General features: G+C 36.2%; 1 protein-coding gene across 1 annotated transcript; it reads left to right on the forward strand.

Annotated features, from left to right (window-relative positions):
• The first annotated feature begins 991 nt into the window (after positions 1-991).
• Positions 992-12,001, forward strand: LOC132303254 (SUN domain-containing protein 1-like). The gene is made up of 2 exons (XM_059800442.1): positions 992-2,429; positions 11,399-12,001. The coding sequence occupies exons 1-2, from the start codon at positions 1,341-1,343 to the stop codon at positions 11,696-11,698; spliced, it is 1,389 nt and encodes a 462-aa protein (XP_059656425.1). The 5' UTR covers positions 992-1,340; the 3' UTR covers positions 11,699-12,001.
• Positions 12,002-12,177: the final 176 nt, after the last annotated feature.

Genomic DNA, 12,177 nt, shown 5'->3' on the forward strand with positions numbered 1-12,177 from the left:
ACAAGTGGGAGAATGTTACAGTCCTCGGCATGGCGTTGCGAGTTCGGATGAGAGAGAATGTTACAAGTAGGGAGTTGTCCCGCATCGAATCCTAATGAAAAAGTGAATGGGTATATATAGGTTGTGTGTTAGCCCCACCAAATAACTTAAGTTTTTGGGTCAAATCACAGAACACCCGTCCCATTACAAAAGTTCTATTACACTTGCTTTGAATCAAAAAAAATTCCCACATCATTTAATGATTATGGCAATCAAAATTTTAATGATTATGACAATATATATATACAAGCGCATGGATGTACTGTGGGCTCAGTGGGGGCATCCGCCCCACTGAATTTTTTTATTATTGCATTTTACACCCCTAAATTTGTACATTTTTGCATTTATAGCCATAAAATTTTGATTGCCCCCACTGAAATTATGAAAAAACCCCTCTATATAAATTTTCCCCCCTAATATGAATTTTTAGATCTATCCCTGTATACACACACAATAAGAATAATAATTATTTCTTATTTTATTGGTCTAATAATGGTAAACTCTCACGCATGGAGTTCAAATCTTCTTATAGTTTATGATAATTATCCCGTGCATGTAGTATAGAAGGACCACATGATTATTTGATACTTTAAGAGGTCGGACACCATCATTGTAACAAAAATTTAAGAAAAAAAAATCTTAAATTCCATAAAATTCTATCATTTCAGAATCCACTCCAATGAATGAAGTATATAGTGTAGTCCATTCTCTATCAAATAATAAAATAGTGTGGCCCATTTAATTTATAGTGTGCCCGTTCTCTAGCAAGTATATAGTGTGGCCCATTTTCATAATCCACTCCAATCAAAATTCTTAAATTACATAAAATTCTATCAACTTCTCTTTATCATGGATCCCAGAAGTTGCAACAGTGTGGCCCATTCTCTAGAAAATGGGCCAAACACTGCTGTTTTGTAATCAACGTTTGGGCCTATTTGTCCACCGTCTTCTCTGTTCTCTCCTTTTCTCTTCTCTCTCCTTTCGGTTTTGAGAAAATAAAAAATAAAAATCACTCCAAATCTCCATTTTTTCAAAAGCAAAAAGGCATCGTTTCAAATGCAAAACCGCTCGTAGCGACGGCTCTTCACTTCTTTTCTCATCTTGAGGAACTTTATATCAACACGCACAAATTTCTAGGGTTTTTTTGGGGTAAATAAGTGACATATTTCTAGGGTTTTTCTCCAATCGATTGAAAGGATAATAATTTCTTCCACACGTCTCTTGAAACTAATTTTGTTTGTTTGTTTGAATTCTGTGACTCTCAAATTCAAATTTGTTGGAGCACTCCAAGGATTGAATTGATGTCAGCTTCAACAGTTTCAATCACGGCCAACCCGGCCGCGAGGCGGAGACCCGTGGTGGTCGGAGAGAAGAAGTCGGGCATAGAATTGGTGACCGGTGATGGAGTCGCCGCCGCCGCCTCCGGTGGTGGCGAGGACGATAAATTTTCCGGTGGTGGTGGAAATAGCAAGGATCTCAGCCAGTCAATCAGGGGAGATGCAGTGTTTCAGAGATCACGAGAGATGGTTCAGGTCAAGAAAGCTTTGCCCAATTCCACCACCGCATTGCCTCGTCGGACCACCCGCAAAGGCGTCTCGAAGCCAGAGAAGACCCGGTGGCAGACCGTGATGAGCGTCTTCACCAAGAATTTCTTGCTCCTCCTCGTACTGTTGGGGTTGGTTCAAATGATTCGTAGATTGGCCCTTAATTCCACTACTCCTACTGTTCCTTCTTACGCGGGGGTTTCAGAATTCGAGGGCCGCATTGCGGAAGTGGAGGCGTTCTTGAAGACTACGACGAAGATGATGCAGGTTCAGGTTGAGGTTGTGGATCGGAAGATCGAGAACGAAGTTGGATCTCTTAGAAGGGAAATGGGTAAGAAAATTGAGGATAAAGGTGCAGAATTGGCGATCGATTTGAAGAAATTGGATGGTAGAACTGAGAGTTTGGAGAAGCAAATTGGTGAGTTGAGGGCAACAGAATGGTTGTCGAAAGAAGATTTTGATAGATTCTTGAACGAGTTCAAGAAAGGTAAAGCTAGTAGCCATGGAGATGTGAACTTAGATGAGATAAGAGCTTTTGCGAGGGAGATAGTTGAGAAAGAAATTGAAAAGCATGCTGCTGATGGGCTTGGTAGGGTAGACTATGCATTGGCCTCTGGTGGGGCTATTGTTACTGAGCATTCTGAGCCGTACAATGTTGGGAAGGGAAGTAGTTGGTTTTACACGAGTAGTCGAAACAGGGTTCATAAGGATGCAGGGAAGATGCTTAGACCGAGTTTTGGAGAACCTGGTCAGTGTTTTCCCTTAAAAGGAAGCACTGGTTTTGTTCAGATCAAGCTTAGGACGGCCATCATTCCAGAGGCCATTACTTTGGAACATGTTGCCAAGGTGATGTTTCTGTTTCTCCTATTTGCTAATATGCATTTCACAAAGTATATACTTGCATCCTATATATTGTGGATAGATTTTGTATATTAGATGCTAGGCCTAAACTCTCAATTGTCCTAGTCTGTTTAATTTTAGTCAACTCTGCTGGAATCATTCTGATTTAAACTCTAATTGATATGCTTCTACCTTACTTCAAATTATCATTGAAGTTAGCTACTTACCTTGCTGTCACAACCACTGTCATTTTATTCACATCCAAATCTTAGCCATGTTACCATTGGTTAAAGTTGAGTAATTTGGAAGTTTTGCTTCATTTGTGGATGATTCTTACTATATCATCTGATTGCAACTAAAATCAAGAAAACGAACGTAAAACTTAAAAACTTAGAATTAAGATCTTTTCATTGTAGTGCTTCAAACGTGGTTGTACCGTCCAACTTACTGAGGACATAATGTCCTTTCTTCCTTTTTTTGAAACTTTTGATGCCTTCGCCTAATACGAACTAATCTCACTGCATGAAAGTTTTGCTGCTTACCAGTAAGATGTTTGTTGGGGTCTTGAAGTATTGATTAATCGACAACTTAATGTGTCATATTTTGAACAAAACCTTGTAGAAAATAAGAAAGAGTGAAATAAAGAACTGAAACGTTTAAATGTAAGAGTTCATAATACATATTGACTTTGCATGACTAGGAGATGGAAATTGTAACAGCAAATATTGTATATGTGATTATGCGAGTTAACTATTTGTATAGTTGAAATGGAGATTTTTTATTTTTTCTAGTTTTCTGTCTAGAAAGTAGTAAAGGAAAGTTTTTTAATGCTGTTTTTCATAGTAAGAGAGATTGTAGAAATATGAAATCTTCTGATTCTACTTATCAAAAAAAAAAATCTTCTAATTCTGCTGGATGCTTTCAGTAAATTGGTTATGCGAGTGGAATCAAAAGTTTAATTGAAGGGCATATGTGTTCAACTTACATGTTTTAGTAATATAATAGTTTTTTGGGTAAAGTACACTAACACCCCCTGAGGTTTGCCAAAAGGACACACAGATGAAACTTAGCCTATTTTGGGACAATGACACCCCCTTTTTGAAATTCCAACCAAACAAGACCTTAAATCTTCTGAAAAGACGAAATTACCCCTTAATATTAAAATCAATTTATTATAAAATATCAGACATAGTAAAAAGACTAAATTGCCCTCACAGCCACAAATTGACTCATCTCCCCTGATCTCCTCGCCGCCCTCCTGTCGGTCTGGCTGCACATAGCTTCTGGCTACGCAGGAGCACGTCGGAAAAAGAGCTTCACCGCCCTTGAAAGGTCAAATCATCAAGTTCAATACACGCCGCATCTTACGAGCAGGAAGCATATGCTCCCAATTTTCATTCTCGAAAGGTTCAATTTGATGTCAATTTGACATAGTATTCCCTGTATCATGAGTAATACCACTCTGCATTTTTCATCCAATTTAGGGTCTTTTTTTTAAGTATGAGTATGATCCAATTTCAATCTTACTGCAAAAGGATGATTAAATAAGGATGATGGATATATATATATATGTATGTATGTATGTATCTGTATATACAGATACATATATATCTCAATTGTTTGAGGTGCCTCAGAATTAATAGATTGAAATTTCTGGAATATTTTGGCTTTGGCTAAGTCAATGGCTACATGACTTTTCTGCTTGAACAATTAATAATAAATATATAGAAATTTCTCGGATATTTCCTCTCAACGTTCACGCATATACACGGTTATTATATATATATATATATGGGCAAAGAAGAAAACGAACCAGAGAAAAACAACAAACAGAAAAAATAAGAGATAAACAAACTCTCCCAATTTACGTCGCCGCCAAGTGTGTGTGGATACATATATATGTATGTATCTGTATATATATATGTGTGTGTGTGTGTGTGTGTGTATTACATAAAAAAAGAAAAAATGGAAGGATGAAGGAAGAGAAAACAGAGAGAGAGGAGAGAAGGAAAGAAATGGGTTAGTAAGGTTAGAAAGGTAATTTCAATATTTAAATGGGTCAATATAAATGTCAAAGGTAAAAATGTTAATTCATTACCATTGGGGTGTCTTTGGTAACTATATGAAACTTGAGGGGGTGTCATTGTCTCAAAATAGGCTAAATTTTATCTATGTGTCCTTTTGGCGAACCTCAAGGAGTGTTAGTGTACTTTACCCTAGTTTTATTTTGATGCTTAATTCTGAAGTGACTAGTGGCTAACTTTTGTAATGATAGTGTTCAAACTATCTATAGTTTAAATAAGCAAAGTGGCTGTATGTGGAGTGAGTATTATGTGGATTTTTTTTTTTTTTTTTTTTTTTTTTGCACATGCTAGATGTTTTCGACGCTCTTATAATTTCCATGTGCATATATAGGTTTGAAAGGGATTATTACCCATCTTGATTTTTTATTTATCAAAAAAAAAAAAAAAGATTATTACCCACCTTGATTTTGTTTTCATTTTCTTCAGTGTTGGAAAAAATGGTTCTTTTTTTTATCCCAGTCTATCTAAAACTGTGTTTTATGTAGATTTCTAGTTAATTTTTAAGAGAAGCTAACTAAAAAGGCTGACTTTTTTTGGTAGCATAGGATCCTTGTAATTTTCTGTTTCTTTGAAAGGGATTATTACCCATCTTGATTTTGTTTTAACTTTCTTCAATGTTGAAAAAAAGTGTTCTTTATTTATTTATTTTTAATCCCAATCTATATTTGGAAGGAATTCTCTTGTTCTGAATTGTGCTTCTCAGTTTACTTTATAATTCTGTTCTTTATATGTTCCCACTGCCCTAACCCAAAAAAGGAAAGCCGAAATAGAGAAGTATGCATTAAGCATGAATGTACGAGTTATGTAACATGGGATGGCGTTTTTTAGTACCCCAGTTGCACCTGCAATTATTAAAGAAAGTGTAATGTACAAAACTACTATTATTTTGGGTTTTTTCAGTCTGCAAAAGATGATATATCATAATGGTTAATTTTTGAATGATGTTTCAGTTCCTTCTAGAATGCATTTAGGAGGCTTTTTTGTTTTATTTATTTATTTATCGATTTATTTATATACTTGTATATTTTTTTGCTGTAATGAAGCTCTAGCATCATCATTACATGGTCAGCTTTTATAGTGATGCCCAAAAGAAGGGTAAAAAAAATGTTTTTTATTTATTGTTCATCATGATATGCAATGAAGCATGGACATGGACACGGGTACGACAATACGAGGACACGGCGATACGACAATTTTTTTAAAAAAATAGGACACGGACACGGCAATAAACTAGTCTTCTAATTTTTATTATATATATAAAAAAAATAAACTTTTACTCAATTTCTTATATATATTTATAAATATGACTCATTTAGATTAGGTGCCCCCACATGAACCGTCCAAATTCCATTAGAAAACAAATATATATATTTTTTTTGATAAGTAAAACAAATATATATATAAACACATCAAATCAATATATGTATACACTATATAGCATAATATATGATACCCACAACCGATGTTTTCCATATGGGTTTGGCTCCCTCTTTATCTTCTTCCTCTCTTGCTTCCTCTTCATCTTCTTTCCTTCCGGTGGCATGTCTGATAAGTTTCCGGCATGTCTAATCTGTGACCGGCTGTGTCGATATATTAGAAAAAAGCAGGATGTGGTTTGGGAGTGCTAGACACGTGTCCGTGTCGGACCTGTGCTTCATAGATGATATGTCATTTGTGTTTCATGTGTATGTTATGCAAGGAAAAAAAAAATAGCTTAAATAACTTTTTGGAGTATGCATTTGCTGAGTGAATTAGCACAGTGTACATTGAACTTGTAATTGTGTATAGTCTACATTTGTAACTTCTCTGCAATGGTTAAACTCACCGTGTTGAACTGGTAAAGAACTAAAAAGATCACCCCCCTGCATCTTTAAGCTATTAAAAAATTGATTAGTTTAGAAAAAAATGTTTTTAATGACCCTTAACTAATGGATGTTGAGGGTGATTGAAATTTTGTCCTCCCGTGGAAGAGACATCTTCTTAGTGAAAAAGTAGTGGGGTAGCAGATGATTGTTGATTTTAAAGTGAATTGGCTCAATGTAAGTGTTCTGGCCCTTGAGGACTTGCATGGTGCTAATCAAATTTTGGAAAGGAAATATAAGATGATCTGATGAGAATATCAGGAGGTGAGAGTACACTCACTGATCTGTATTCCTTAGTAGTTCTGAATAAATATTCTTTAGGCTTCAAATCAAATTCTTTGCTTTTTCTTTATAAAAAACAGGGGATAGATTTTCTCCATTTCTTAGATTGACATGCAGAAATGAAGTGTTTTTGCCAGCTAGTATCAGTGAAACTCTGCTCTTTTGTGTTTTATCATCCTCCTATTAATAGAGGGACTCTCCTACCTCATGGACAACTGCGTTCTGTCACCTGTTGTGCTACTGAATGAAGGGTTCAGAGTGTAGAGCAGGCCAACAACAGTTTTTACCTTTTTGACAAACGCATGCTGCTATTCCTGTCACCTAGCCGCATCACACACTCTAATAGGTGTACCATCTTGTCAGCCAGACTCCAGCAGACTTTGTTACATTTAATGAAGTTAAGGTCCTCATTAAACAAGAGAGGTTTAAAATATTGTCTTATTTGGAGAGTATTATACTATCTTGAGGGTTACTTTGAAATTCACAAGTTTTGATCACCAATAGGGAATTTTTGCATGTGCATGGCTCACTAAGTCGAACCAATTGAACCACTGTGAATAATGAGAACCTTCACATTTGATTAATTGTTTAGTCTTTTTCCTGATCAAGATGGTGAGTATTAAACTGTCTTGAGGGTTACTTTGAAATTCATACAAATAGAGAATTTTTGCATGTACATGGCTCACTTCATCAAACGAATTGAACCACATGTGACTAATGAGAACCTTCACATTTACTAATTGTTTAGTCTTTTCCCGAGGATGCACATACACGGTATTGACCTAGAATCCACATATAACATTCACCAGAGCAGTTTTAAAGTTCATGTTAAAATCTTCTATGTTGTAGATCAGGTCACCACTTTGTATCTTATCAGATAGACTTGGAAAAGTAATGAAGACCTATTAAAATATGTTAATTACTTGCATGTACATGATCTTAGAGTATCATGCGTATAAAGCTGAAGAGACCTTGTCAAATCTGTCTTTAAGAGATTCTTAGGTAACCTCGCAGAAGATATCAACTCATTTATCGATCTTAGTGATTGCAGTAGTTTGAAGCTCTCATCTATGCCTTTTTTGTCCTTGAAGGACTGATAAGAATTGTCTAGCAGACTTAATCTAATAACATCAGTGTAATTGGAAGGCCTCACCACCTTTTCTATGCCGTATGGCCGAGTTCGAAGAAGTATTGAAAGAATGGGTCACCTAGGAACAATTAAACAATTTTTATCCAAATAAAAACTTTCAAAAGCAGCCTACTTATCAAAAAAAAAAAAATCTTTCAGAAGCAGCCCAATGGAAGCCCTACTAGTTGTTTCTATAACCAAATTCTCAAACATCCTGCAAAAGATCAGTGGGCTATCAGGAAATAGAAGAGAATTGCTAATGGATACCTAAAGTCATCTTCAATGCCAACTTCAACAATAAAATCCGCTCCCACACCACAATGACAAGGATGAGGCAGTAATATGAGTGCCTTTTGTACAAACTTTCCGCATGAGTTGCCTGAAATAACGTTTGCCCAAATTACCAAAGATTGAAACTTATAAGCGTCTAAGCTCCTATGTATCATGAAGTTTAAGCGATTCTTTTATCATCTTGGTTTTTTTATGGAAAGGCTTGAAACTACTAAAGTGATACACTTGGCTTCTCTCTTGCGGAAAGGCTTGAAACTACTAAAGCTGTTATTCTGATCATCTCAGCTTCTTACGTACCTGTGGTCTGCATTCCATAATAAATTTATATGTCATTCCTCTCTGGGCTCTGCAGCACAACTCTCCTTGAGGAAACCTTGGGAATCTCCTGTTTTATAGTGAGAAGAACATCAGTCTTCACCTCAAAATGAAACTGCTAAAGTATTAGCCTTGATAAGAAAGATGATAGAATTTTGAGGTAATGTTATCTTAAATACATACGGATGGATATTCTGGATTAAACCTACTCATTGTTCCTATATAATGCGAGCAAGGTCTTGTGACATTCCTCAAAAGGATGCCTGGATAGAGCTGATTGCTGCCAAGCCTGCCATTAATAAATAAAAAGAAACAGCGCCTGCAGATGCATCTGAACTAATGCAACCTTTAACCTATACCGGTCGGTTAGTATTTATGTTTGATAACATATTTTCTCCCCCACAATATGCACGCATGCACTCAATTTGTGAGTGGCATTTTTTTTTTTATAATTATTTTTGATAGGTGTGAGTGGCATATGATTTGGCATCGCAACAGTTACCAAACCTTGTAATCATGTTACTCCACCAAGAGCTTTAAGTTCCTTAGGTCTACTTGCAAGTTCTATTTATGAATATAATCTTACACTTGTAAGACATGCTAAACCATGGTTCAACGGTTTTCTTAAGGGTGATAAACAAACTTAGCTGGTCAAAAGTTTGTACTTGTCCTAGTTGCAAAGTCGTCGAATAGAAGATGAGTTGAGCTGGAGCTCACTTTTGCATCTGATTTGATAGGAGGGAAGGAAGGGAGAGGGAGGGAAGAGATCCATTGTCTAGTACAAAGGAGGGTTGGTGGGAAGGGTGCGATGGATGGATGAGGCATCACTCATGGCCTACCATTTTCCATCCATCCAAAATTGGACGGAAGAGAGGAGGGAAAGAGAATAAGTATTTTATATTATGTAAACTGACATTTTCACTCTTCATAAACTTTTACCAAATTATATGAGGGTATAATGGTAGAAAACATGTAAAACCTCCCATTCCCTTCACTCTTACCAGACAATGGAAGGTGTCACCTTTTTTTGCTCCTTTCCGCTCAACCAAACAAGGAGGGGGAAGGAATATACATATATCTAAATGAGCTCAAGTTGAACTGCCCCAAGCATAAGTACGTCAGTTTTGCTCAAGCTCGAGCCAAGTAGAGCCCAGACACCATTCGACTCTGGACCAAGTGCTAACAACCCGAAGATTGTTTTTTGGTTTGGCTTCGTTCATTTAAAGATAAATTAAGACCATAAAGACCAATTATAACCAAGGTATGATCTTCATTTTCAGAAGGCTCAAATTTATATTTTAATCGTGTTCATCAAAATTTGAATTTTTAATAAAATGATTTAGAACAGAAATTTTTATAAAATAGTGCATTGATTGAAAATCAAGATTTTAGCAGAAAAATGTTTTGAAATCTAGAATGCTTTGTTTGATGCATCAACCTATCGAAGCTATCATGCAGACACACTTTTATGGATTGATCGAATCATGCGGTCACACTTTTATGGAAACTATTTGAAATTAAAATCCTCAAAGGATTTTATTTATCATACTACTTGGGTCTCCTATATTGGTTATGAGTATGGGGTTGTAGTTATTTTAGCTCATCTCTTACGGGAGCTTCTACTCTATATATGAGAATTTATATTTTTAGAGAGGGAAAGCTTTGATAATCAATGTAAGGTTCTTCATAGACTACAGCTTCTACTCTCTATATATGAGAGAATTTATATTTTTAGAGAGGGAAAGCTTTGATAATCAATCTAAGGTTCTTCATAGACTACCATACAATTTCTGATTGAAAGAATTAAGGGAAGGAGCAGAATTGAAATTGTCGAACGGAGTATCAACTGGGTGGTTTGCAAAGAACAAGCTGATCACACGCCTCTAGTTGTGGAGATTAGAAGTCCATGGAGAAGCAAATTGCTTGAAGAGCGAGTTTTTGAGGAGATCTTGTGTAAGACTCAATCGGGAGGGACTAGTGATTCTAGGGCTAGAGTCTCCTATACAGTGGATTTTGATTTGCCGTGGGTTTTTTCCTTGTAGAGATTCACGTAAAAAATATAGTCTTTGATTTATTTTAGTTATTGCTTTATGTGTTTGTGTGGTTGCAATTAACGCATGTGATTCACTAATTAACTAATTTTCAAACTAAAGATTAATGGTAATTCGAAAAGTTATTTGTGAATTAATATCCATAAGACCTATTCACTCCCTCTGGGCCTAATTGAACATGCCACAATGACGTATCAGAAGCATATCGATTGTATACACTTAACAGAGGGTTTTGATTGTGAATTTGTGAAGAGGTTTGAGCACCCTACGAGTTGCATGGTTGGTCTTCAAACTGAGCATTGATGCACAATGACAATATTAAGTGCCTGTATTCAGGTTCCAGTTGCCTGTGGAGGGTGTTGCTACTCACAGGTTCACGTCAATGCCTTGGTCCTTTTGGTCATTCATTACAGATTTATGGAGTCGAGAAATTGCTGAAGACTCTTTTGGTCATTCATTACAGATTTATGGAGTACAGGCATTGATTTCTTTGTGTTTTCTATGTGAAAATTTTGGTGGAATTTACCATTTTCTGAGATAACTACATGCCATGCCTTCCAGTTCTTTTTTATTTTTTATTTTTCACTGCTACATACGATACTATCACATCATAGCCACTTTTGCGGACCTTGGGTGAAAACCTATTTTAGCCACTGTGGCACTGGTGTAAGACCCCAATACTGGCAATTGCCACTTTGCATTATATTGAAATGCCAACTGTACTGCCACTCTACCAGTTATGTGCATAGTTTTGGTTCCTTTTGGTTTCAATTGTATAGATCTGCATCACCAAATATCTCTGTTGACTAAAATAAGAATTCGGCTTGCAACTTGAACAGAGCGTCGCTCTACTAGTTATATGCATATGTTTTGGTTCTTTTTTTGTTTCAATTATGTAGATTCTGCATATCCAAATATCTCTGTTGACTAAAATATGCATTTTGACTTTCAACTTGAACAGAGCGTCGCTTACGATAGATCAAGCGCTCCCAAGGACTGTAGGATCTCTGGATGGCTGCAAGGGCATGATCCAGAAGTTGATACCAACAGGATGTTTCTTTTGACTGAGTTTACATATGATCTTGAGAAGAGTAATGCTCAGACATTTGACGTGTTGGACTCGGCAGGCTCTGGCAGTGTTAATATGATCAGGCTCGATTTTACATCTAACCATGGAAGCCCTTCTCATACTTGCATATATCGCTTGAGAGTGCATGGTCATGAAATCAACTCTGTCCCAATGTTGCCAATGCAGTCTTAATGAAGCCCTGTTTTTTATTGCATCAACTTTTCAATTGTTCTGTAATCATTGTTTTCTGTGTTTTCTTTTTCATATGCTAGGGCTCTCTCATTTTCTAATGTCGGAACTAAGAACTTGTAGTTGATCAGGTACAAATTTTTAGTGTCATCTTAGATGTTTCTACCTTTTTTTTCCTTCCTTAGGGTTTGTCAAATGAATGTATGTTTTAGTTACCTATCATTTGTTCCCTGTCGAACTACTAACACTTGTCGATGCTTCTAAAACTATATTATTGCTGAGGCCATGTCTTTGCTGTTGATCAAAGGTTATAGTTTAGTGATATCTTCTCTATCTTCTATGATGGACGTTAGAGGGTCAAGTCTACTTAGGACCGAAATATATTTGTGTTTTGTGTGTGTATATTTGTTCCGTCTCATAGTGGATTTTTAGTTTGCCCAGTCTAGGTCCTTTGATTTTTTCCATTAAGAGTTTTGCAAATA

The sequence above is a fragment of the Cornus florida genome, unplaced genomic scaffold, assembly GCF_030987335.1.
Source record: "Cornus florida cultivar Cherokee Brave unplaced genomic scaffold, ASM3098733v1 CherokeeBrave_3.0.0_Hap2_Chr04, whole genome shotgun sequence".
NCBI lineage: Eukaryota > Viridiplantae > Streptophyta > Magnoliopsida > Cornales > Cornaceae > Cornus > Cornus florida.

Excerpts from the sequence above, each read along its gene's own strand:
- LOC132303254 (XM_059800442.1), top strand. The coding sequence starts at position 1,341 with ATGTCAGCTTCAACAGTTTCAATCACGGCCAACCCGGCCGCGAGGCGG. Across the intron at positions 2,430-11,398 it reads CTTTGGAACATGTTGCCAAG|AGCGTCGCTTACGATAGATC; the intron begins GTGATGTTTCTG and ends CAACTTGAACAG.